The 27,076-nt window shown below is 36.2% G+C and overlaps 1 protein-coding gene across 7 annotated transcripts; it reads left to right on the top strand.

The window, feature by feature from the left end:
• Positions 1-449: 449 nt before the first annotated feature.
• Positions 450-27,076, top strand: EXOC1 (exocyst complex component 1). 7 transcript variants are annotated; one of them, XM_058024111.1, is made up of 21 exons: positions 450-750; positions 2,438-2,571; positions 3,390-3,520; positions 4,357-4,516; positions 5,395-5,415; positions 6,185-6,372; positions 7,210-7,437; positions 7,629-7,761; positions 7,935-8,044; positions 8,596-8,649; positions 12,714-12,863; positions 13,948-14,053; positions 16,898-16,942; positions 18,115-18,278; positions 19,975-20,085; positions 20,561-20,637; positions 21,123-21,351; positions 22,347-22,530; positions 23,722-23,921; positions 25,400-25,594; positions 26,389-27,076. In XM_058024111.1, exons 2-21 carry the CDS (start codon positions 2,448-2,450, stop codon positions 26,539-26,541), a joined length of 2,763 nt encoding a protein of 920 aa, XP_057880094.1. In that variant the 5' UTR covers positions 450-750; positions 2,438-2,447; the 3' UTR covers positions 26,542-27,076. The 7 variants fall into 7 exon arrangements, with proteins under 7 accessions (XP_057880094.1, XP_057880095.1, XP_057880097.1 ...); XM_058024112.1 differs by lacking the exon at positions 5,395-5,415; XM_058024114.1 differs by lacking the exon at positions 8,596-8,649.

Genomic DNA, 27,076 nt, shown 5'->3' with positions numbered 1-27,076 from the left:
CCAGTCCCTGAAGGTGGTCAAAAGGTGTCTGGATCTGGTACTGGGTGATACTGGTTTAGAGGTTGCAGTGATAGTGCTGCATGGATGATTGGACTGGGTGGATGGCCTTAAGAGTCTCTTCCAACCTTGCTGATTCTGTGAAGTGACATTAGTCCTGATGCTGTGGCCAAATGGAGTTACAGCACGCAGTCAGAGGTGGACACTGTAATTCGAAATTGACTGTGTGACGCTGTAATGCACTGTATGCATCTTTCAACACCAGGTTTACCTGCATCTCTTTTGTGGACTCATTTGTCCGCTAACAGGCCTGAACCCCCTCAGTGCCTCTGCCGTGACGTCACTTTTGGTTCGGCCGCTGCGCCCCGCGCCCGCCGCGCCCGCTCCTCCCCGCCAGGGGGCGCTGCCGGGCGGCCCGACCCGAGCGGCGCGCCGCCGTCACGTGGGCGGAAGCCGCGGCGGGAGGAGCCGTGTCCCTGCCCGGCGCTTTCCTGCCCTGTCCCGGCGCTTTCCTGCCCGTGTCCCGGCACTTCCCGGCCGTGTCTCGGCGCCGCGGTGAGAGCGAGGCAGCCCCGGCGCCCTTCGCCCCTTTCCCCGCCCAGGCGTGAGGCTGGCGCGGTGCTGCGCGGGCCGGCTCGGCCGTGGCGGTGCCGCCGGGTTCGGGGCGGGTCGGGGGCCGCTTGTGCGGGACTCGCAGGCGGGAGGCGGTGCAGTCGTGTCGGACGGGCCCTCGGGAGGCCGCCGCTGCTCTAGGTAGCTCTTCTGAGTGTTTCTGTTAAATTGTTACCGTGTTGTCGGTTTCCGGCGGTGCTGTGGTTGGGCTGCGCCCTTGCGGTGCGCTGTGAGCCGGTGGCGTGCGGGAGCGGCGGCTGTTCCTGTTTGCAGCCTGGCAGGGGCCGGGCAGCGCCGGCAGCCGCCCCGCACTGCCGGGCCCCGGCTGGCCTGTGCTCCTGGACAGGCCGCGGCTGGGATGCCGTATCTCTGACGGATTTCACGTAGCCTTTGTCTGGAGTATTACAAACGCAGCAGTGTCTAAAGGAATTTATCTGAGTCTAGTGTGGGCTCTGCTTTCTAGAAGCTTTTTTTTTTTCCTGAGGAAGGAGCTTTATTTCCAGCTCCTTAGGCTAAATTCTATGTTCCTTTGACACAGCAGGATTCAAGTGTGACAAGCCGAATTTTGTGCTTGGTCCTGGCACAGTGTGAAGGTTTTGGTGACTGTGACTAAAGGGACTGAGTTTGTAATTCAGAAGTTGTACTGTATGTGAGAGCCAGCCTTGGATCTTGGATTTATCATGCTGTGCCTTATGGGAAAGGTGTATTCTGCCTAAGTCGGACAACTTGTGTTAGCACTGCCATGGGAGAGTTAGCAATTTGTTGCAGTTTGATTGTGACTTAGAGCAGAAAATAAAATTCTAAATAAGGAAGGAAAGAGGTATCTGACTATGAAATGCAGCAGATTATCAGAATTTTGTGTGTTCATCTAATGCATCTGTTGAAGAGTAACAGGAATGGTGACCTGGTACAATTTGGGAAACAAAAGGTGGGCCCAGCATTTGATGAAGAGAAGGAAAGTTATTAGCACCTTTGGAGTTTTACATTGTCATGTAAACAGCATGCCCTGAGCTCTGTTGACAGTACTGTTGACAGTTTCCACTTTCCCTTCTTTTCACAAAGTTCTTGAGTTAATAATCTTCAAAATTACTGTAGTGCCCAAGACTTTGTCTTTTCTGTGAGTTTATCAGAGAAAGCAACTCAGGCATCTTCAAGAGAACAAGCCAGCCTGCAATTCAGCTCCATAAATTGTCTCAGCATCAAGCAGTGTAGCATGTTGTGTATACTAATCATGCTTTTAATGAACTGTAGAATTTTAAGGCATGGATAATATTGAAACTTCTGTATTTAAATGAGAACACTGGAATGTGATGTCTAATGCGTTTCTCTGTTCAATCTAGATAAAATCTCTCTGTAGCGTGAGAAACTGTTCTGAATCAAGTGAATATTGCCGATTCCTTAATTTTCTGGACCTTGGTGGGGTGTTTTGTTTTGTTTGTTATTTTTTGTGCTTGTGTAATTGAGTTCTACAAGCTTGAGCATTAGATGGTCTTTTTTTCCTGGTTCCAGTTGCAGCTTTTTTATGTTAATGCCTTACTACAAAGAAGCTTTTTGTACTCTGTTAATTTAAGCTGAAGGATCATCCAGGTATTAATAAGTTGCAGTTTTCTAATTGAAAAAAGTGAGTATGCTTTTTTTTTTCGTATTTTTTTCCCAAAGTGGTCTGGTCTTCCACCCAAGTCATACCTGTCTAGATTGCAAGTCATTAAGTTATCTGTAAAATTGAATTTTAAAATCCTGTAGTTACTGTAAGTACATGACTGGTTCTTTTTTCATGTGTGTCAGTTAAATGTGCTTGAGTTTATTTTTACCTCCTAAAATCTTTCAGCTGAGAGAAAATGACTGCAATCAAGCATGCCTTGCAGAGGGATATTTTCACTCCCAATGACGAACGTTTGTTGAGCATTGTGAATGTGTGCAAAGCAGGCAAAAAGAAGAGGAACTGCTTTTTGTGTGCCACAGGTACATAGGAATACCACACTGTATTTGTTGTCTTCAGCTTTGTTTTTTCTTGGTTGCATTTGTTTTAGCTTAATGTACAATCCTTATTCTTGACTTATGTAAAGCAGGTGCTTTCCATTCCTAATGGAGAAAATTAGTTTTAGCTTGTACTTTCATTATTGCTTCTACTAAAAAAAGAAGCAAAGCCCACTACTTTGATTCACAGATCTCATTGTAATTTGAAAGGAAGGAGTCAAAAATTATTATTTTGGTACTGGTGGGCTTTTGAAGCAGGCCTTATGTAGTGCTTAAAACAGGGTTTAGTAATCATCTAAACTGATAAGCCTAAATAAAATGCTTTAAAGAATATTTGTTAGAGTCCAAGGAAGGGCATAGCAACTGAATTGAGTTCTAATGTTCCTTTAAGTGCCTGTTATTACATTATATCTCTTAAAAAATTAGGTGCTTTGGGTTGATCTGTCAAGAAATTAGCTTGCTAGAATATTTTTTGACTGAAAAATGTCTGAAAGTGTTTTTATTCTGACTGTACTCTCCAGTTTTGTCTGTGCTTTGTCAGTTACATGATCATGGTCCAAAATCTGCTGTATCAAAGAAATAGGTGAAAATTTGGGTCATAACCTCACAAGCTGTATAGAGATATCAGCTTAAACTGAGCTGTGGTTTTTGTGAATGAAAATGTTTCAAAATGTTCCTTTTTATCAGATAAATACTATGAAATCTCCCCCACAGATTATTTATTTAAGAAGTTGAAGTACAGCAGAAACAAATGTGAAAGCAGTATGTGTGTTTTGAAATGACTCTCTTACTTCATTTAATAGTGACTACAGAACGACCAGTGCAAGTAAATGTGGTCAAAGTGAAAAAATCTGACAAGGGAGATTTTTACAAAAGGCAGACTGCGTGGGCACTTCGGGACCTTGCTGTTGTTGATGCCAAAGATGCTGTTAAAGTATGTGTCACTTTTTTGTTCAGTCCTCTGCTCACAGCATCCTCTTCATTCCAAGTCAGACTTAACTTCCTTGTTACTGGCTGCTTTAACAATTAGATTGATAACAGGCTAATTAAGGTGATACATTCCTGTGCTGCCTGTGCCTGCATTTTCTTTCAGCCTTTGCAAGAATATAACCCTGGTTAATTGAGTAACAGTAGGCTAGATATGCTTGAATAGCAATAGTCTCAATATCTGCCCTGTTAGTTGTAGTGATCTCTCAGTGACTGTAGAGAGCATCTGTTAAGGATCAGTAGTACCTTTTTAAGTCTTATGTAAATTTTTTCACCCAAGCTTAATTTCCAGTAAGAGAATTTATATACAGTAATAAATTGTTAAAGTATCCAAAATGTTCTGCTACTTGTAATTTTTTTTTTTGCTGGGACACTTACAATGTTCTTAATGAGCAGTATATAAGCTTGAGGGTGAGTTGGAAGCATACAGTCCTGGTATGGTGGACTTTTCCACAGAACAGGAGCAACCTGGTTTTGCCCTCCTAAATTAATTTGTTGTCATAAACTTAATGAAAAATCTTACACATTTGTGTATTGTGTTATTTTTGTCTTACTTGCCTTGACAAAATACTACTGTCATAGCATGGATTCTGATTCTTCACTATCATTTTAGCACCTTTATTAAGGTCCATGAGGGCCCTAAATTTGCTGTATGAGATTCAGGTTGATATGTGTGTAATTTAATTTTTATCCTGTCATCTCCATTATTAAATGTGTGGACAGTCTCTGCTGCTTAGATAATCATTTGACTGTGGAGCATGTAACATATTTCATCTTTTGCAGGAGAGTCCTGAATTTGATTTGCATTTTGACAAAGTGTACAAATGGGTTGCAAGCAGCACAGTGGAAAAGAACACCTTCATTTCATGTATCTGGAAACTCAATCAGAGATACCTTAGAAAGAAAATTGACTTTATTAATGTTAGTTCACAGCTGCTGGAAGGTAAATTTCTACAATTGTATTTGAAGTATAAAGTTTAGTAATTACTGATTTAAAACAGATACACTAAAAAAAATACTCTTAATCCTGATGTGTTGTTTTCTTATTCTTATTTCTTTTCAACTTTATATTTTCTAAGTCTTCAGATAAACGAGATGACTATATAGCACATTTTTTGTTAGAAAACTGAGAACCAAGACAAAATACTTCATTAATGAAGTTCTAAATACTGATAAGCTTTCTGTATTTCTAAGACATTCTGTTTCTTGAACAAAATAAAATCTACCTCCAAGAACTGGTAGGTCTAAATGTGTAACACAACTGCTTTTGTTCTCATTTGCATTTCCCCTGAATTAGAGAAATACTTTAAAAAGCAAGAGTCTGTAGCATTCTAGAAGGTAAGGGGGTTTTGTATGAGATTTCTAGTTCATTGACTGTGAGGCACGTGCTAAATTCTGCTGGATTGTATTACAATTTATGTGACTGATTGGTGGCTAGGATGGCTTTGTATCTTGTTTGCTTATGCTGTAGTAAATACTTTATGGTCACATTATCTTTTAATAGTTAACATTTTATAGTAAAGCTTAACAAGTGGGAGTATATCACATAGAATCTATCAGAGGTGGTGAAACTACTGGTATTAAATACTACACTGGTGTGTGCAGAAAAATTTGAATTGGAAATGTGAAACAGGAAGGGATAGCATTTCTGTGTTTTGGTGTTGACCAGAATTTGTTTTAAACATCTAACAGTTCAAGTTTGTGCAATAATAAAACATTGGAACTTACTGCCACTTAAATATATACACACTGTTCATGCTTTGTCTAGCTAACATTCTCTGCTTCCTTTCCTCTGCTTTTCCATACCTTTTAATTCTTCAGAACTTCCTAAAGTTGCAGAAGGTGCGTAACACCTTTTTCCTTTATTTTGCCTTGTAAGCAATTTTGTTAAATAATACAACTTTTGTTTGGTTGGTTGTTTTTTTAGTGCTTTGGTTAGCTTATCAAGTTGCTAGAGATAAGAGACATGTTTCAAATGTCCCAAACACTTTCTGGCTGGACTGTGTTAATATTCATTTGTCAGCCTTTGAGTGTCTTGTTAAATTCGTTAAACACTGTTGTGAGAAATTGCAGTTAAGGAAACCATTGTTTATTTGATTTTCATTTATCTCAGTACTGATATTCCTGCTGTGAAACTCATCTCGAGTGTCAAGATAACTTTTATTTAATCAGTAGTATATGTATTAATCAACTTTGGTATGTTTCCCTTATGCTCTGTCCACTAAAAGAGAGAATCTAACTTGTACTGATTTTCCATTAACAAATTGAGTGTCATACTGTAATATATTCTAATGCTGATTACCAGTGTAAGAGGTAAATAAACTGAGAGTAGGTTTTTCCTTGGAATAAAGGAAGGTGGATATTTGTATTTTGCTTATGTTACATAATTTGGAAAACATCACTGTTGGGAATCAGTCCTGGAAATTGTAATGAAGCTTGTGGAAGACTGAGACTTGAAAAAATGTGTTCATAGGCAGCAGGTGCTTTTTAGGAGAGTTGTTTAATGGATTGATTTACTTACAGGTAGTTTAAACATACTTTGGTACTCTTAAAATACTTGTGACTTTCTGGACTTGATAACGTGTTTTATTTTCCTTATTCTCTGCCTAAGAATCTGTTCCAAGTGGAGAGAATCAAAGTGTAGCAGGAGGTGATGAAGAAGCTGTGGATGAATACCAGGAGTTAAATGCAAGAGAGGAACAGGATATTGAAATAATGATGGAAGGGTGTGAATACGCTATTGCTAATGCTGAAGCCTTTGCAGAGAAGTTGTCAAGAGAGCTGCAAGTGCTGGATGGGGTAAGCATTGCTTCTGATGCACAGTGGTGATGCTGGATGGGGTAAGCATTGCTTCTGATGTACAGTGGTGATGCTGGATGGGGTAAGCATTGCTTCTGATGCACAGTGCTGATGCTGGATGGGGAAAGCATTGCTTCTGATGTACAGTGGTGATGCTGGATGGGGTAAGCATTGCTTCTGATGCACAGTGGTGATGCTGGACGGGGTAAGCATTGCTTCTGATGTACAGTATCGCATGCCAGCACATTGAACTGTTCTCTTTGATGCTCCCCAAAGAGCATTCTCAGAAAAGGTAGCTAACCTGACCTGTCACATACTGAAATGTAGATGGTTTTTAGACAGCCCAGCATCCTAAAGATCACTTGGAAAACTTAGGAGATGCAGGGGATACAGACTTGAGGGAACCATCAACAACCTCCTCAAACTGTCAAGTTGTGTGTTTCTTGTATATTTTGAAAATGGCTGCTGTCATAGTGATGACTGATCTTGCAACAGAAAATCTAACCCTATCACCTATGCTTTTTTTTTTTTTTTTTTTTTTTTTTGAATTAAAAATGTTCTGGTATAGTAGGAATTACTTTTTGGCTTTTTGTTTTTCTGCAGACCAATACTTCTTCTCCAAGAACTTGAGCAAAATTTTGGCTTTATATCTTATCTTTTTGAATGTGTCATAGATTGATGAATTTGTGTGTTCAGTAACACTATGGCTTATATTATTTTGTTTCATCGATTGCATGAAGAATTTTGGGAACTATTTGACAATAATAGACGGAGAAGGAGATAGTCACATTTTAGAAGACATTTTCATATCTCAAAAGCAGTCTATTTTCTTTACAGGCAAATATTCAGTCCATTATGGCCTCAGAGAAACAGGTGAATATCTTGATGAAGTTGTTGGATGAAGCTCTAAAGGAAGTTGACCAAATTGAGCTAAAGCTGAGCAGTTACGAAGAGATGCTTCAGAGTGTAAAGGAGCAAATGGATCAAATTTCGGAAAGCAACCACCTAATTCATCTCAGCAACACAAATAATGTTAAACTACTGTCAGAGATAGAGTTCTTAGTGGTAAGCATTTTTGTTATGTTTACTGTGGTTACTCATGTCAGGTACAAAATTTTTTTAGGTTGTTACCCTCTTTAATTGTTACTATTTTCAGTAAGTTATAATGACAAAATTGTATTTATCCTTCTTGGTTCACTAGCATAGCAAACTAATTTGCTTTCAGCTTATGAACAATACTATCCATTATTTTGTAGAATCACATGGATCTGGCTAAGGGCCATATAAAGGCCCTTCAGGAGGGAGATCTGACATCTTCTCGAGGCATTGAAGCCTGCACTAATGCAGCAGATGCCCTTCTGCAGTGTATGAATGTAGCTCTTCGTCCAGGTAACGTTTTTGTCAGACTACTGTCTAACGAAATTTATTATACTGGTGCCTTGCCAACTAGTCTCAGATTTTGTTCTGTTGATTGAAGGAATTGTGACCTCTGGTCCTCTTGGCTCCCCTGTTCAATATCTTACTCTGTATTTTGTACACTCTGAAGTCCTTTCTGTTTGTAGGACACGACATGCTTCAGGCCGTGAAGCAGCAGCAGCAGCGGTTTAGTGACCTGCGGGAGCAGTTTGCACGGAGACTTGCCAGTCATTTGAACAGTGTATTTGTTCAGCAGGTATTATTTCTTACTATTGAATATGCAATTTTTGGTCACAAACTTGTCTGGAGAAGGAAAACAGTCTATCTAAAATTGGACATACTCTGTGCTGTAATCAGGAAATGCTAGAAGGTCTTCAGGCACAGATACTGCTAAGCATACCAAACAATAACTGCCTGCAGGAATCTCTTACAACCAAACATCTCTTTTTAAAAACCCCCAAAATCTCAAATTGACAAACCAAAACCACTACAGCTTGCTGTCAGAATTAAATGCATTATGTGATATATAAGGATTTATTTTAATTGTAGAGCTTGATTATTGAGGAGAAAAAGCAGTGACCTGTTTTAAGGATCTAAGTGGCTGAGAATACAGGTCTTGCTGTCTGAACATCAAAGACCATGAGAAAACCCCCAAACCAAAACCAAACATACAAAATAAAATGTCTGAACATTGGTTTTGTTTCTTAACTTCAATTATTCATCAAACACTATCCTGACACGTGTTTCCTAAAGTCTGGTTTTTTTAGCCTCAGCTTTTTAATTTATGTGTTTTTTATCTTCAATCAGTTTACTCAGACCCTCCTTCAGCTCTATAACAGGTCCTCCTATCATTCAGTTCCAGTGAGTACATTGAGTTTGATACAAGATTTTCTAACCAACTTTTTTCCTGAGCTTGAAATTATCTAACTAGCAGCTGCATTTTTGACTCTGCAAAAAGAAATTTGTCCTTACTGATTACAGAGCATCAGACTTACGTCCCTTTTCACTTCTATTATTTTTGTCAGCCCTTAAGCTTTGTTTATATGTTTAGGAGCTAACATTCCTCTGATCTCATTCCCAAAAGTTGCTGAGAGACAGATTGACATGCATGGAGAAAAAAATATTTCCAGGAAATAATAATAAATGTGCAACAGTACAGGTATTGAAAATGTGTGAAATTGCAGTATTTGTAAATAAAAAATAGTAATTCTGGTTTTATGCATATTAGCTCAATAAAAGTTTTTACAGTTCTAAATTTTCTGTATTAGACTGTGTGCAGAAATAGAATAGAGTAACACTGGATAATTGTATAGAAAATTGCATTTAGAGCCTGGCTTTTTATGGCAAAGATAACTGCTTTCTATATTGTCTTCACTTTGCAGAAAAATTCCAGCTCCACAACATAGTGGTTTTTTTTGCCTTTAGCTTCTGTTCTTAAGAAGGTATTTTTGCTCTGTCACTTCACATATTTTGAAAACCTGGGTATAGACTATGTGTCCCAGCCCTTAAATGAGCAAGTAGAAACTATGTTGTGTAAATGCATCCACAGAGTTTGAATATTGGACTTGTGTATGGAAGTGGATGTTTAAAAGAATGTCTTTCTGAGGATTTTATTTTTTAAAAAATGGCAAGAGATTATTATTACTGTGAAATATTATGTGTATGAGATGAAATTATTATTCTTAAGACACTTTTCAGTGGTGTTGAGAATGCTATTACCAACTGGCAGTTTACTTTTTTTAAAATTGTGATACTACTAGTGGCCTCATGTTATTTTTCATACAAATTTGCCCTCTGAAAAGTTTCGGCTTGCTGTGAGCTGTGAGGTATTAATCAACAGATAAAAAAATCATGATTTTGCTGTTAAGTTTAAGCAGGAAGAGTTCATTACCTGCAAGAGATGAGACTCTGCAAAGGTTTTCATTGTTGAAAAAGAGAAAAAAAGAGGGTTTGTACTTCATTTTGAGGTATAGATTCAGGTGCTGGAGGTATAGCAGATTTTTGTGTCAGCTTACCAAAATGAACTTGTTTTGATAGTTTGAGGAATATAGCAATTTCTTAGTCTGACGTTGTAAACCTAATCTGCAATACTTTGTTACCCTTAACATCTGAAGAGTTGCATTATTTGTTTAGAATGTTTCTTTAAAAAGTAATTTAAAGCACTTCAGAAGAAACTAAGATAAAGGTAAAGAATTCTAAATTAAAAAGACAAATGAAAATGTCTTGCCTATATTAGTTATAATGTATAGGAAGCTGTTAATATAAGCAAGACATTTTGATTTGGAAGTCATTAGATGGAAAAACATAGTTACATTGGCATTTGAGCCTAAATATATTTCCTTGAAAGTGTGAAATTGCTCTTTATTTTTTGAAAAGCAAAATAATCAATGCTTGATTCAAACTATGGTTGTAAGATACTAAAATGCTTCACCTCCTTTACATCAAAAGGAGAATAAATGTTAAAAATTTTGAACAGAAATGCAACTTCAGATTGCCATTTTCTGCAGTGTTAAAAACTATTTACTAACAGTTAATGTAGTTGTCTTTTCTGTGTAATACTAATAATTAATTAACCTATTACTTTAAAGATTTTTTGACAACCAGCTTCAGCACTCAAAGGCAATTCCAGGCTTTCTGCCTTTGAAATATGAAGCAGGTTGAAGCTTTTAAATGATGAAATAGTTGAATGACATTCGTGATGTCATTTGGTAATGATATAAATTTATGTGCAATGAGAGAAAGCCCCTAAATGAGATGGGAAAGGTACCTCTAGAAGCTCTATAATGTTTTTGGCAATCTTGAACAGAACATGCTTTACTGTAACTAGAATGATTAGTCCTGTGGAAAAGTTGGCCTGGAGAGAGAAATATGCTTTGTCAGGGAATTTGTCATCTAGCATTATGAATAATACAACTACTAACCAGATAAGTTGTGTGTAATAAAGGGACATGAATAAAATTGTTCCATGGAAGAAGACATAAACATTTGGATAGCTGAGTATTTCCTAGCAGTAATATGAATGAGCATTTGGACTGATGTAGGTGATAAAAACTGTGACAGCCACCAGGTAAATTACGTTAAACTATAATGAACTTGAACATTAAAAATACATGGTGTAGGAATATGACAAATGAGGGGTTAGAGGGAGTTTTTCATAGAAGCATATCAAAGATTTGTTGAAAAGTTTTTCTATATGTATCCCCAAAAGTATGCCCACAATATTGAGTATGACCTCAGTAATCACAAGAGCAGCTGTGTTGCTAATGCTGGCTGGATTCTAATTCCAAATTATATGTTCCAATAATTACACTAGCTTTTTGTTGAAGTCAGACTACAGGACTGTTTTTATAAGAAAAATTATAGTGTTATCCTTCCCCATTTTCTGTGAGCATAAATTAATGAAGTTGGCCAGGGCTTGTTTCTTTGGGTCTATTTGTATGCCAGTGTACGTAGTTAAAAGAGCAGGGCTCAGAGTAAGTTCACGCTCATGTTGGATACAAAAGTGTACTGAGACAAGTCACAAAGAGTTTGAGGATGCCCCATCACTGGAAGTGTCCAAGTCTAGTTGTTCAAGGATAGGGCTTTGGGCAGCCTGTTCTAATGAAGGTGTCTCTGCCCATGGCAAGGGAGCTGGAGCTAGATGGTCCTTAAGATCCCTTCCAACTCAAACCATTCTATGATTGTTATGTAATAGTTCAGCTTAATCCAGAAGCTGGCAGTGTTCATGTTGCCAACTTAGTAAAAGTTGATATTTTACAAATTAAATCTTAGTTGTTTTTTTTTAAACAAATGTGTGAATGTATAGTGGAAGAGCTTTCTCTAACAAATGTCTTGAACTGATTCATATCCAGTGTAACAGAAAAAGGGTAAGACAAAGTTGCTTTAGTTTTGATCCAAACTGCTTCTCTTCTGACTTAGAAACAGGCAAAGGCACTTTTTAAATTGTATAGCTTATTCTTATTGCTGACTTGTCATGTCCAAGATGGAACTGTCAGGAATGCTTCCTCTCTCAGGAATGGACATTGACTGACCTTTATAAAGCACCTGCATGTGATGCAGGAATTGGAGACCAATTGGTACAATCTTTGTGTGCTTCCATGGCACAGACTATAAGTTCTGTTGCTGTATTTACAGCAAGCGCAGTAAAAAAAGACTTTATAGAAAATATTAAAGCCATTTGGAAATTAATTAAATAAATTATCCTCCATTCTTTTAACCCAGGGATAGTGGCTGTGTGTTCTGCTGTGTGACTGCACAGAGGTATTACCTTGCTCTTCCTGAATTACTCAGGAAGCTTGTTCAGGCAACTGAAAGCTTAAAAAGCTAAATCATGTGTTGTTCTAGCAATATGATGGGATCTTTGTGTAAAGGAGGTGCGGATTGGTTCATGCTGCTGGCTGTAAACATTCACTGACGGTGTGTTGTGTGTGTTTGTGTGGAGTGAGAGGGAATGTGTTATGCACTGATGTTTTAAAGACTTGATCAAGGAGGGCTTGGCCAAAGTGGACTAAAGTATGTTGAAAAACATCTTTAAACAGAAGCAGCTATTTTCTTTTTTTTAGAGGAATAATGTGATAATCTCTTAAAAATTTTCAGAAAGAATTGAACACTTGTCATTAAATTTTCATTTAGGTGTACATTGCATTCTTTTACAAAAAGTGCCAAAGTGACTCACCTAGAAGCCAAAAAGCCTTAAAATGAACAAACTTATTAAGATGCACTGCCTGCCTTGGCTGTAATAACTCGGTGTCTGTATTAGGTTAGGTGTCTTTTTCAGCCTGCATCTCTAGACCTTGCTTATGTGCAAGGTATTTTGAGGCCTTTCTGTTTGTCTGAATGAGATGCCTCGTATTAAATTTTCCAGGAAACTTCTAATGCATCTGTGTAGTGCTTCCAGATTTACTTTAATATTTTTTCTTATCAAGGGTCATGATCAGAGCTCCACTCTTGCCCAGCACTCTGCTGAATTGACATTACCCAATCATCATCCATTTCACAGAGATTTACTTCGATATGCTAAACTGATGGAGTGGCTCAAGAACACAGATTATGGAAAATATGAAGGGCTAACAAAGGTATGTGAAGTGATCAAATGATGCTGGAGAATGTACATAATAGACTGGGCTTGAGAGTCAAAAGAATTGGCTCTGTGCATGTACATGTCATTTTAATATTGCTATATATTAAGTATAACTCACTACTCCTCTTTTTTTATTCCTTTTTAGAATAGGAAACTTCATTTTTTAGTATTTGTGATCTCCTGCTCTGTTTGTTGTTTTTTTTCCTCCAACAGTCTGTGCTGAGGTATCACAAGATATTCATCTTAATATTTATGTAAAACAAGTTTGCCATTAAACAGCTGAGTAAGAAAAAATTATTAAGCTACTTTCAGATTGGTTCAATTGTGCTTATTGCCTGTGTAACATCTCTGTTTCAACAGACCTTCATTTCACTTGGAAGTGTCAAAAACTTCAGAGGTCTCTTGTACAGTAGATTAAATAGAAATGTTTTTCCCTTGTATGCATATAACTTTTAACTACCTTGTTTAAAACTAACATGGAGTAAAAAATTACTACAGAAGTATAGAAAATGTTCAGGTAGAAGTCAAGGAAAAGTTAGTCCTTACAAAACAAGTATTTTAAATTAAAATTCTGTCGGAAGGTTTAAATTAGACTTTGACAATAGCTTTTGAATAGTTATTCATTTGCCTTCAGTGTAAAGCATTCACATAGTGAATGGCTGGCATCTTTGTGATCTTCTAATAAAAAAATATGAGAATTACATATTTATGTGTGCTTTTGAGGGAACAGTAACAGTCTTACAGAAAAGGGAGATTGGTGCTGAATTCTTTCTCTTCTACTCTTGAAATGAATTCTGTGATACTCTACCACCAGTAATCCTATACTGCATTGCATATTTTTCCTTATGAAGGAAAAGTAGAAGTTTCTGATTAATGCTCACTATGAAAATGAATATAAGCTGTTTAAATATCACAAATATATTTTTGTGCATGCTGCATTGATATATATAGTTATATAGTCCAAACCAGTTTGTTATTTAGTAGGGTTTGAAAATGCACAGGTTTTAAGAGTTATTTACCTATAATAGAAGAAAATCAGTATGAATACCTATTAACTGAATTTACATTTTTCTTTTAAGAATTATATGGATTATTTGTCACGACTTTATGAAAGGGAAATAAAAGATTTCTTTGAAGTTGCCAAGATCAAGATGACAGGCACAACCAGAGAAGGAAAAAAGTTTGGTAAGCTTCCAGTAGGCACATATCTTGCTTTGAATCTTACTCTTTGCATATAAAAGACTCATTATGACACCTAGGGCTAATTTTTTAATGGTGTAAAATTCTTTACTTTTGGCAAGATGGAAGAAGTTGGAGGAAAAATATGACTGGTAAAACTTCTGACTTCCACAAGGCCAAAGTAGCACAACTGAAATCTTGTGAAGTTGGTGAAAATAGAAGTATAAAATACAATATTTCTCTGTTTTCAAATCTACACTCACTTTTTATTACTTGAATTATTTCAGTTTGTTACCTGAACAAATCTGAAAAATCAACTCTTGTAATGAAAGTGAGTTTGGGCAGCATTGTTTTGTGTTCCTTCTGCTGTTATTGCTACTATTAATAAATCTTGGGTGGATTTTTAAGAAGCTACTTTTGTAATGCTAATCCTGACTAGTAAAACTTAGATATTTTAAATGTATTTTTTCAGGGGGGTTTACCTATGTAGCCTGAGACTAGAAATCATAATTTGTTAATGTGTAGGTATTTATATTTAAGAGATTATTTCTGCCTGGTTTAGTCTAGTGTGAATATGGAAGTAAAGCTTAAAAAAAAAACCCTGGATACTTAAAAATCAGCAGTACTATAGGCGTATTTATGTATTGTCAGTTCTGCATTTTGAGGTGCAGTGTTTCAAAGCTTGTTGGAAAGTGTATTTGCCACAGTTTAGCCATTGCAAATTCTGAATTCCAAAATTATGTGCAGCTGTAAGTAGTAAGTTCTATCAGCCTCTTTTGGGTCCTGAGTTTATGATTTGAAGTTTGGTGGTAGAAACCAGAAAAATGTAAAGAAAGGAAGAAAGCAGGAAGGTAGTAAGGCTTGTTTGAGAGATGGAAAACTGCAAAGGTAGGTCTTGGCAAGCTGTTGGACATGGAAAGCAATAAGATGTCATTGTCAGAACATTTGAATTCTTAAATCTTGAAAAGCAATCTTACTGCAAGACATAAAATACCATTAGTCTAATACAAATTGATCTCTGAAACTTTCTAAACACTTTGTCTTGACACTTGTTTTGTGATTTGTACTTGTGAAGAGACAGCTTTTGTAGCAATTCCCTAACTTGTGTTAATGTTATGGAGCAATCAGGCATTTTGGAGAAAGAGATCCTTCCAGTCACCAGAGTAAAAGCGGCACCTTGAGAAGACTTCTGTCATGTATTTGTGCAAATTTATTTATGTTGCAATGCCTCATAAGGGTGTGTAATTTCAAAGGCTTCTGTGTTCATTGTAGTGATTGTACTATTACTAATTGCACATTCATTCAAAATATATCACTTCTTAATAATAAACTTGTTCAAGGTGTAGTGTAGTGGTACATAATGCTCCAGTTGTACTCAAATACTAAAGATGACCTGTTTCCAAGTTGTGTTGGTGTGTGTTCTTGCCTTTTTTTTGTGCTTTGGGAATAGTACTGCTATTTGAGTGCCTCAAATGCAGAGGGGATGCTGGGAGAATTCTGGCATTCTGTGCTAGCGTGAGGTTCTTTGTCTGCATTTTTATGGCCAAAAAACCAGCCTGGGTCACTCTCGTCTTAAATAGTCTTTTTTCTTTTTTTTTCGTTTTTTTTTTTTTTTCTTCTCTGAGGAAGCCAAGACTTTGCTACTTAAATACCATAAAGTCAGTGTTGGAAAGAGTGCTACTATTGTCATATGTTTATATGATGTAGCTTGTTAAAAGCCACTAAGGCTCCCCTGATTGTCCAGGGCCTGATCTTGTACTTCTTTACATTCTGTAATAAGTCCCATGTGTTTAGAAATTGAGGACCATGAAGAAGTGCGACCAATGCATGATAGTTGCAAATGCCAAATGTATCATGCCTAAACTTTTTTTATTCAAAATCAGCCAAACCCCCAAGATCTAAAAAACAGGCTGGAATTAAATTTTAATTTGGTGTTACAATTATCAGAAGTGTTGCCTACTTGAGAACATCTGGTATTTAAGACATGTTTGTGGCGTTTAGAAATATATACTCATTCTATTACAGTAGGTTCTGCTTGCCTGCTCCATTTTGGGGGGCTTGTAGCATCCATCCTCATCAAGATCTCTTTAAAACCTCATATTGCTTTAGTGTACGTATGCAAATGCCTCTACTCTAGGGATTCTATATTTTCTACAAATGCCCATTTACTTTAAATTTCATATTGAAGTCCACTAGAGGAAACTTCAATTCTGAAAAGAGCCAGGAAAAATATAAAAACCTCTTTGTAAATTTTTTAACTATATGTTTATTATTTTTATCCTCTCCAAATTTGCAGTCATCTGTTTTTGTGCAGCATGAATGCAAAATATGTAATCTCTATGTAAATATCCTGATTTGCAACAACTAAGGAAGGTTAGCTGGTCTTACTGTTGATGTTAATTATTTTGCAGTAATTGTGTGTATTTTAAATTTGAAAGGTGGACAATGTCTCTGACTCAGTAAAAAAATTCCATAAGTACATTTTAATTTCTTCATGTCTATTGTTGATATGATTTATCATGGAAACTGAGTCTGACAAATAATTTAATGGACTTCTCAATTTGGGAGAACTTAAATACATGTTACCAAAAGTGTTCTTTGAACATACTATATAAGAAAAATCAAGCTTTAATACCTAGAAACTTATTCTGTTTTCCATGTAGTTTAGATACTGAATTTCTGGAATAGTACCTCTCCAACTAAATGTGTTTGCAATGTAGTTACTTGCTGCTTATAGTTCTCTGCATGTTTCTTTCCAGTTAGAGCTTAACTTGCATCTTGTGCATGGTTTGTGCAAACTGCATTTTAACTTGTCTTTGTCTTTGATGCTTGCAACCTAATCCATCCCAGCTACACTGCCTCGAAAAGAAAGTGCTGTCAAACAGGAAACTGAGAGTGAGTATAACTAGTTGCATTAGTTGGTGTTGTCAATGCATGTGTGTCAATGTTACAATGTAGTGCTGCATCAGGAAGAATCTACCTCACACTGAAGCACTGTTCAGAATGAAATAAACGTCAGCAGAACCATTGGGCTGGCAAGCCAAAAAGGAAGCACAGCTCTAAGTCCAAAGATAGAATTTGAGAAGATTTCCACATAAAGGCAATATCTTTAAGTTTTCCCATGCTACTAGTTAATAGTAAAAATGTGTTTGTGCTGAGACCTTGTCATAGTTTTCCATTCCTCCAATACATTGAAGTGACAATTTAGATTAGATCTATAGAGTTTGTCTTGTGTCCCTAGACTTGATACCAACAGAGCAGTTAAGTGAAGCTTGCAGGATTGCTTTTAAGTTTCTATGTGGCTTAGGATTGCTTTTAAGTTTCTATGTGGCTTAGATGTGAAAAGTTTACTTGGAGATCCAAAAAAATTATGATGTTTTGGTCTTTTTTGTTATTAGCTTTCTCTGTCCTAGTCCAACATTTCTTAAAAATTAGGGGAAAAGGAAAGGAAATAAAAAAGAAAAAACATACTCCTAGGAGAAGGCCCAGCAATATCATGAAGAAATGACTGAATCTTAATTATGATCAAAGGGAGGGGAGAGTATTAGCAGCAGAGTTACTGTAGGGTTGTAGATCCAGCAAAATAGCTGGAACAAACTGTAGTTAAAAGGATGTTAACAGCAGAAAGATCAAGTGCAAGATTAGAAAGTGCCTGTGTGTACATAAAATATTTTAATTTTTTTTCCTTCCTGTGGTTCAGTTCTGCTTGTGGCAGCCTTTGCCCAAAGTACATCCACAAATGTGATAACTGGTCTTAGCTTTCAAGTCTTTAATCCCTGTATTACTGTATTGCAGAGTTTTGTTCCTTTTATACCTTTTTGCCCTACTTTACAATGAGAATTTAAATAGTTATATTGTACTTTAAAAATTGCTGAAGAATCTGACTTGTGTTATAATGAGGAAAGAATGCAGTTACAGCAAAAGCGTTTATAACTTTGACAAACGTTGTTTGATTTTAATATAGGACTACTAGCAACTCTTGATCTCATATGTTCTGTAACAAAACCTATTTTTCAGTATTTTCTTCTGCCTTCACTTTCATCCTTCATAGTGTCTTTATTTCACAGGTCTTCATGGAAGTTCTGGAAAATTAACTGGATCTACTTCTAGTTTAAATAAACTCTCTGTTCAGAGTTCAGGAAACCGCAGATCTCAGTCATCCTCACTGTTAGACATGGGAAACATGTCTGCCTCTGACCTGGATGTGGCTGACAGAACAAAATTTGATAAGGTAAGGCCAAAATACCCCATAGGATTTTTGCTTAGTTTTGTATTAGAGGTATCTTACATATCCTTCTTCCATAGCTCAAAAATCTCTACTTTTTAAATCCTAAAACATGCCAATTTCGAAGTTTTTATGTGCCATATATCTAATAAAGTCAGTTCCTAAGAAATATGTAGATCACAGTATTAATTTCAGAATATAAGATTCAATTTAAATCCTTTATAGGCTGTGTGGAATCTTTAAAGAATATCAAGCATAAAAAAATATCTTTCAAGTTTAAGCCAAATATGGGTATTTAAGCAAATAGGAATGAAACTGATCCATTCTCCACTGGTTTTATTTTTTTCAATTTATTCAATGTTCTGTGACATTTTGCCAGTATGTAAGCAAAAGCAAAAGATAAGGAACTTGAGCCAGGACTTGAGCGTGACCCTAAAATTTTACTTATACTGGTTTCACATTAGTTATCATCAGTTTTAACTTTAACCAATAGCACTAAGTTATTATTGGAGTGGCCTCATCCTGTTTTAAAACCTGTTGTCCTCAGCATCTGTTGACTTTTTTTCCTGAACCATTAAAAGTGACAATGCTCACCATTTCTTGCAGAATTAACTCCTCACTGCTGTGGAACGAAAACAAGCAGTTACCAGTCAGACATAAAAATAATTTTGTTGTTCTCTGTTGAATTACTTGATGGAGATTAATGTTTTTCTTCTGACCTCTTCAAATCATTGCTTAGTCTTTTCCTGGGAGGAAATAGATGCCTGAAACAATATTAACTGTTAAGTTATTACAAACTTGTAGCAGCAACTTGTCTAGAATTAAAAGGCTAACTTTTTAAAAACAGGTTTATGCAATTGTTATGCTATTATTTTCAATTTTTCACTTGTACCTCACACCCATTGGATATGTGAATGTGATTTAATATACAGAGTTATAAGCTATTGAGCTGACCTACTAAGTTGTTGGGTTTTTTTCCTATGGGAATTTTCATCAATGTGGATTTCCTGTGTGGCTAGATGGGTTTAATTTATGTAAATTATTGCATGGCTTTATTTTTAAATACTTGCAGAGAAGATACTAAGAGAAATATGTTTAACATCTGCCTTAGAATTTCCTTACTTTCTATTAATAAAATTAAATCATTGTAATTACTTATTGCCAAAATAGTGTTTTATTTTAGTTTAAATCTAAAAATTGTGTTGCTGACTTCAGTACAAAACCTACTTATTTGTTTCTCTAGCAGCTGTGTAGAAACTTCTGCTTTTTCTACAGAACAGTTAACTTCAACATACACAGTTGACCTGTTTTTCTTCCCTGAAGCTTTTAATTTAGTCTTCCTCTGCTCAGCAACCCAGGCAGAAAAGATGGTCAAAGAACCCAAGACTTGCTATTAAAATGCAAGTGTTTCTGTTAAAGCACAAAAGTGTTTCCTCAGGCTGCAAGTAGAAAACTTTTAGTTGTGGAAAAACACAGATTGTTCTTTCCTTCACAGTATTACATGGATAAGAAAGGACTATGTTGAAGAGGCAGCTATTACTTTTAGACATCTACTTATAAGCTGTTTCCATTTCTGTTAAGTAGTAGTAAGCCTTCTAAAGCTCGGTGAAGATAAAAAGTATATGTAACAAACAATTAAAATTAGTATTGTTAACTGTCCATAGTATTTGGTGTGTTGAGAAAATATTTTATCTTTCTTTAGATTTTTGAGCAAGTATTAAGTGAACTAGAACCTCTTTGTCTGGCAGAACAGGACTTCATCAGTAAATTTTTCAAACTGCAACAACATCAGAGCACCTCTGGAACAACAATGGTATGACTTAGATTCTCTGTTACTGTAGTAAAAAAGTATTGAGCAGGCCTCAAAAGAGACCTGTTTAAAAGAGAGCTTGGGAATATATTGGTGTTTATGTGATCCAGGTGATGAGTAATTTGTTTTTGTTCATGAACTGGAAGGATCTTTATTTTGGCTAACCAAAACAAAATTTATGAAAGAAGGACTGACATGTTTCCTTTGCCATGGCTTTGTTTCCTCCTGAGATGACAACAAACACTCCATCATGCTATATAGGAAGACAGTGGGGAGTAAATGTGGATAATATTGAATTCAGTGGAATGTGACTGGAAAATTACCAGCAACTTTAAAACTGTTCTTTCTTCTACTCTGGATGCAGGGGGTGCTGGGGGTATGGAACTGCTACTTATATTGGTTTTGTAAGATGTAGTAACTACTTTGATAAAGAATTGGAGACAAACCTTATCTTTACATACATTCCTTGTTCTCACAGAATGAAGTGGAGGAAATGGACGGAGTAGCTTTATCTCGTTCGCACACTTCTGGTGTTGCACAAACAGTATCATCTGAGTATGTGCTGCTATTTTCATTACTGATTCTTAAGCCTATGTTTGAGTTTATTTGGCATATAAAACTTTTTTTCTCTAAAATCAGAAATTATTCCCTTTCAGTGAAAGTGAATAGTGAACTTTAAATTTTTACCTAGACACTGAGTGTGTCAGTAAAAAGAATAATTTTTGTATATAGAATGGGTGCTCCTGTATATAGTTGTTTAATTCTCTTAATAGCTTGCAAATTGAAATTTGGCACAATAATATAGAAAGTATGCTTAGCAAAGTTCTGAGAGTGTGTGGCAGCTTCCACAGAGAAAATACTTTTTGGAATATTTTATACCTGTGACTTTTGATTTTTACTGTGGGGTAATGACTTTCTGAAAGTCATGAGACTTGTTGAATGCAAATGAGACTACTATATCAAATAAATATATCAAAAAGCATGTAAAATAGCCTAGTAAACTGTCAGAGTAATATTTTCCTCTTATGCATTTTTAATAGGAAGGACATGATCCGACAAATGATGACAAAAATATTTCGTTGTATTGAACCTGAGCTGAATAATCTTATAGCACTGGGAGACAAGATTGATAGCTTTAATTCCCTTTATATGTTAGTTAAGATGAGCCATCATGTATGGACAGCACAAAATGTGGACCCTGCGTCCTTTCTCAGCACAACACTTGGAAATGTTTTGGTGACTGTCAAAAGGAACTTTGATAAGTGCATTGTAAGTTCTTTAGTTATTCTGATTAAGCTAACTGTAATATTATAGGAAGCCCACTCCTACCCAGTTTGATTTTACATTTCTGTATACCTAAATTCTTTAAATTTGAAGTGAAAATTAGTAATTTGTTGCTTTTCTACTGGCCAAGCCTTCAGATATGTGGTGGTTATGTTTCTTTTTTCCTCTCCGTTCCAGTTTTCCTTAATAAGTAGCTTTTTGTACCACTTGCTCAGGGTTCTGAGCTACTTGACATTCTTAATTCTTTGTTTAAATTTGTACTCCTTCTTAGATTACTGAAATTCATTACGAAAAATACAGCTCTCTGCCTTTTTTACTTGCCAAAACCAAACCTTGTGGATGTACAAGGGTATGAGGTGTTTTGGCAGTAGCAGAAGCAGCCCCTACTGTCTGAAACTTTCTTTGGCTAACACAGTTACGACCATTATATTAAATATGACACATGAAAACAGAATTGTTGCTATAACTTTGTTTTATTGTCATAAATGTAATTTCACTCTAGGCAAAGATCATAAAACTGACCATTCTTGATCAGTTTAATACTTAAAAAATTTGAAACTGATTTTTTTATTACACTCAGAAGTAAAATTTCTTCAAAAGAAGACTAAAGAAATTTCGTGCAGCAAAAGGAATTGTTAGCTTGGCTGAATCAGAAAAGTGACATTCCTTGTTAGATTACAAAGTGAAAATTTTTAATTGCTTCTGGTGCATAAATCTGGGGTTTTTTTCATTGGGTGTTTGTTTACATAATACTAAGTAAATAAAGGGGAATAAAATACAATCTTTCCTTTTTCTTTCAAATTATTTTACTTAAAAAAAAAAACTTAATGATAAAAAAGGTGAAAGACTAAATAGATGTACAAATTGAAGGAATTTATTTGTCTTTTATATATGTCAGTTTTTTCAGTACATCTGCATTTTTCTTTAAATAGCTTTTACATGATCTATAGCCTAACACTTGTTCTTGTTTTAAATTAAAGAGTAATCAGATGAAGCAGATGGATGAAGTAAAAATCTCAAAGAAGAGTAAAGTTGGGATCCTTCCATTTGTTGCTGAATTTGAAGAGTTTGCAGCCCTTGCTGAATCAATTTTCAAAAATGCAGAACGACGAGGCGATCTAGATAAAGCCTACATAAAACTTATTAGAGCTGTTTTTGACAGTGGTAGGTCTTCCGAGGCTGTCATAGTTTACTAAAATAATTGTTTCCACCTGTTTATATATACTTTTGCCCCAATTAACAGGTGATTTAAAAAAAAAAAAAAACTATGGTGAAATTTTGGTTGTCTCTGTTAATGTAAGTGAGCAAGTGTAGTCCTTTTGGTTGTAATATACTTTTAGATACTTTACAGCTATGTACAAAGGAAAGTAACTTTGAGCTGTGACGGAGGAGAGTGGTTAAGACACTGAAGAGGGAGATAGCAGCAACCTGGCATGCTCGGTCTGAAGTGGTTTCTTGTCTTTTTTTTTCCCCCTGCAAAAAATCATACAGGAAGAAAAAAAATTGGCAGTAGCAGATTTTTCCTAGTTAGCAGTTCAGTGTTTTGACTGGAATGAATCTGTGCTCATTACTGGTGGCCTGGATCGCTTTCATGATGGGCATCTTGATAGTCTCAACAAAATGATTAATGGATGAACAGGCATGGAAAATTAACTGCTCTTGGTTGAAGCCATCCTCTTTCAGCCTGCTTTTAGGTGCAGTAAGGGAGGGATAGGTAGAATTTTTTTTTTTTTTTTTTTTTTTGCCTGCTTGTTGTTTTTTTGGGTTTGGGCTTATTTTGGCAGAGGAAGAGGGAAGTAAAAGATCTATGTGCAGTATTATCTATTTTTATTATTATGTTTAGGGACTGAAGGTAATTTTGACCATAAAGCTAATAAGCAAAAACTGAGATTAAGAAGTAGATTTAAAAAAACCCTGCTACCTTACTGAAGACTTTTGTCCTGGTGAAAATGGGAATTGATTTTGCTGTGACTTTTCTTAAATTGTTCTATCATATGTTATTTATTAGGGTTACTGAAAGCATGCTTGTGAGCTTCCTCAGAATGTGACTTGTTCCTCACACCTGTAATGAGATCATACATACTCATTATTTTGTATCTTTTTATAAGTGACCTTTTTGCCGCACAAGTTTCATCATCTTAGAGCCTGCATGTATCTGTTGCTTCTTTTGAAGCACTTGATTTAGTGGTAATTTTGAAGCATTTTATTTAGTGGTAGTTCTGACTCATAGAAATGGTAATCCGTTACATGAAATTCAAAATTGCTTTTTTGATAGTACTATGATTATTGGTTATGTTTTTCTAAATTTGTTTGTCCTTTTGGTATTCTAAGTATTTTGCTTCTCATTTCTTTCAGTTGAGAAAGTAGCTAATGAAAGCCAGAAGACACCCAGGGATGTCGTCATGATGGAGAACTTCCATCATATTTTTGCAACACTTTCTCGCTTGAAAATTTCTTGTCTGGAGGCTGAGAAAAAAGAAGCCAAACAGAAATACACTGATCATCTTCAGTCGTATGTAATCTACTCACTTGGACAGCCTCTTGAGAAATTAAATGTGAGTATTCATTTAAAAGGTACACAATAGTTTTTGAATGTATTATTTCCACTATTTGATCTCTTTATCACTGCATCTATCATTATCTCTTATTATTTTGGACTGGAGCATGTCTGGCAAGAGTACTCATGAGGGTAACACTCTTGGATGAAAATAACCAAATTTTTCATGGCAATTAATAGTACTGACTGAACATCAGTGTCTTAAGAAAATGGTTTTGAGGAAGAAGAAAGTGAGGGGAAAAATCACCAGGATTTTTGGGATAATCTTTATCACCTCAAGTGCAGAGAAGATTGCTGTAGTTTTTGAGTTGTTCAACAAGAAGAAAAGTTACAGGAAAATTATGAGTGTCTGAAGTGGAGCTAAATGTTAAAGTGAGTGGTGACTTAGGTTCAGAGTCAGTTCTGTCAACTTGAATGTCTTGTGGCTTTTTCTATAAAGAGGATTTCAGGCATCCATTTTCAGAGACATTTAAGATGTATTATCTTTTTGAAAATTAAAATGCTTTGTTGCTGTTACCAACTTGTGGATTGACTCTGACCAACATCTAAGCTGCCATGTAGCTAACTCCTGCTCAGTCCCCCCTCTCCAGGGGAGACAATAGGAGGAGCAAAAGTGAAAAAACTTGGTGGTGGAGATAAAGACAGTTTAATCAGAGAAGGGGAGAGAGAAAGAGGGAAGAGGGGGAAAAAATCAAGTAAGTGATGCAAAAGCAGTCAATGATTACCTCTCACAAGCAGACTGGTGCCCAGGCAGTTTCTGAGCAACAGGCAACTCGAAGCCAAACACCAAACCCCCCCTCCAACTCTAATTTTTATAGCATGATGCTATGTGCTATGATTTGGTCAGGTTTGAGCTGTTCAGATGTAACCAAAACATTGTTGTGTTATCAGCCCAGTTTTAGCCACAAATCCAAAACACAGCATCATGTAGGCTGCTGTGAAGCAAGTTAACTAAGGAGTTACCTCTGTCCTACTGAGACCTGATGTGCTGTTGAGCTCAACCTGCATGTTCATGGATATACTTTCCTCTATTTACTGAAACTTTTGTATTTCCTATGTTGAGGAAACTGGTCAATGACAGTGACATGGTCAAATATGCTGTTGTGTAATTATGGTTTAAAAGATGCTCAGGTGCTTAGCGAGTTCATCCAAAAGATCCAGTATTTGGATCCCTGGTTATGAGCTCATGAATCAAGGATTTTGAGGCTGACTGGTTATTAGTTACAAGGTTGCAAAGAAAAGCTCAATTGCTTCTAGAAATAATTGCTTTCAATTTCATGCTAGTACTGGACTGCATTGTTGGGCTGTGTATTAATGTTTATGGCTGAGCAGTACTTCATGCCCGCTTGAAAAACAAAAACTGGAAAAACACAACAGTCATGAAACAGAATCAAGATTTAACCATACATATCCTTGTCAAATTAAATTAATTAGCTCAGATTTGTGATAGTGACTAATGCTATTACTTGTTGCTAGCATTTTTTTGAAGGTGTTGAAGCTCGTGTGGCACAGGGTATACGGGAAGAGGAAGTAAGCTATCAGCTGGCTTTTAATAAACAAGAGCTTCGTAAAGTTATAAAGGAATATCCCGGTAAAGAAGTGAAGAAGGGATTGGATAATCTCTACAAGAAGGTAGATAAGCATCTCTGTGAAGAAGAAAACTTACTTCAGGTAAACTAAATTGTGTCTTGAAAACCCTATAATGTGGTACAGAGGCTTTTTATTACTGCTTTTGCATTTGTATTTTGTGGCAATGTTCAGCATAACTCTAAAAATGTAAATTTTGAGTACAGCTTTTGGGTTTTTAATAATCCTAATCTGTTTCTATTTGATTAATACTGATTGGGACCAGAGTGGTAGAAAAAAATTTCAGAAAGAAACTTCCTTTATGATTCCCTAGCTGACCATTAATGGGTGACGTCTGTTGTGCAAAATACATTGGAAGTAGAGAATAGATTTACATGAGTGGGTAACCTGGTGTGAATCTTAATTGGTGCACTATAGCAGAATACTTTCAGTTATATATTTTCTGATAGTTTAATATCTAATGTTTTTCTTACACTCTGTAAACTTTCTTGCTGGAGTAAATAATGAGTAGACTTGTTCAGCTTGTTTAAACAGCTTTTTAAAGTCTGCAACGTGGCACAATTATAGCACTCTTCTGGTTCAGTGTGTTTTCCTGAAAGACAAAAGCAATACCTCTATTAGGGAAACTTACCCATCTTCTTTACTATTTTCTGCTTTGCACATTTATTACAAGTCATGTCAACATTACAGATCTTGATGGGTAAAAACTATCAATCTTCTTTTTAATGCGGTAACTCAAGCTGTTGAACTTTATTAGTAATCTCTAACTGGAAAATGACACCTGAAGTGAGGACTGATTAATGAGCCAGTGTTTTCTAGTTAACCTATGCAGTGTGTTGTGCCAGTTGACTTTTCCTAAAGTTTGCTTTCTTTGGCAGGTTGTGTGGCATTCCATGCAAGATGAATTCATACGACAGTACAAGCACTTTGAAGGGCTGATAGCTCGCTGCTACCCTGGATCAGGAATTACTATGGAATTCACTATACAGGACATTTTAGACTACTGCTCCAGTATTGCACAGTCTCATTAAGTTCTACAAAGTGAAACAGAAGCTAGCAAAGTGTGTGCCTAAGGGAATCAACACCGTAAATGTTATTGGGTTTTTAAAAGGTGGATTTCCATGTGTGTGTAGTTAACTGCCATGTATGTTGAGTAACACTCCTGCTTCCAATGCCTTTCAGGGCAAAATAAGACCTTTGGGGGATTTTTTGGGCTTCTACTGGGCTGAAGTACTGTTTGAAAGCATTAATTCAGTGAAACACTTTAGATACAGTTTTTCCCTTTCCCTAATATTAAAGTATTTTTATTTATAATTCCTTCTCTTGCCAAAAGCAGTAAGCACTACCTTCATAGTATGCCAAAAGAATACTACTGTTTTCACTAATATTTTTCATCTTAGAAATTATGTAAATATTGAAGACTATCAGATATTTTCCCTTCGTATTTTCCCTTCCCTTCCAAGTATGGATGTAGAACTTTATGCAGTGGGAAGACTGAGTGCATGCTCTGAAATGTAATGTGACTATGGCTGTAATTCTTAATTAAACTATGTTCATCATATTCTT

This window comes from Melospiza georgiana, chromosome 5 (genome assembly GCF_028018845.1).
Source record: "Melospiza georgiana isolate bMelGeo1 chromosome 5, bMelGeo1.pri, whole genome shotgun sequence".
Lineage (NCBI taxonomy): Eukaryota > Metazoa > Chordata > Aves > Passeriformes > Passerellidae > Melospiza > Melospiza georgiana.
Note: the sequence above shows the minus strand (reverse complement) of the source record. Positions and strands in the feature narration are given on the sequence as shown.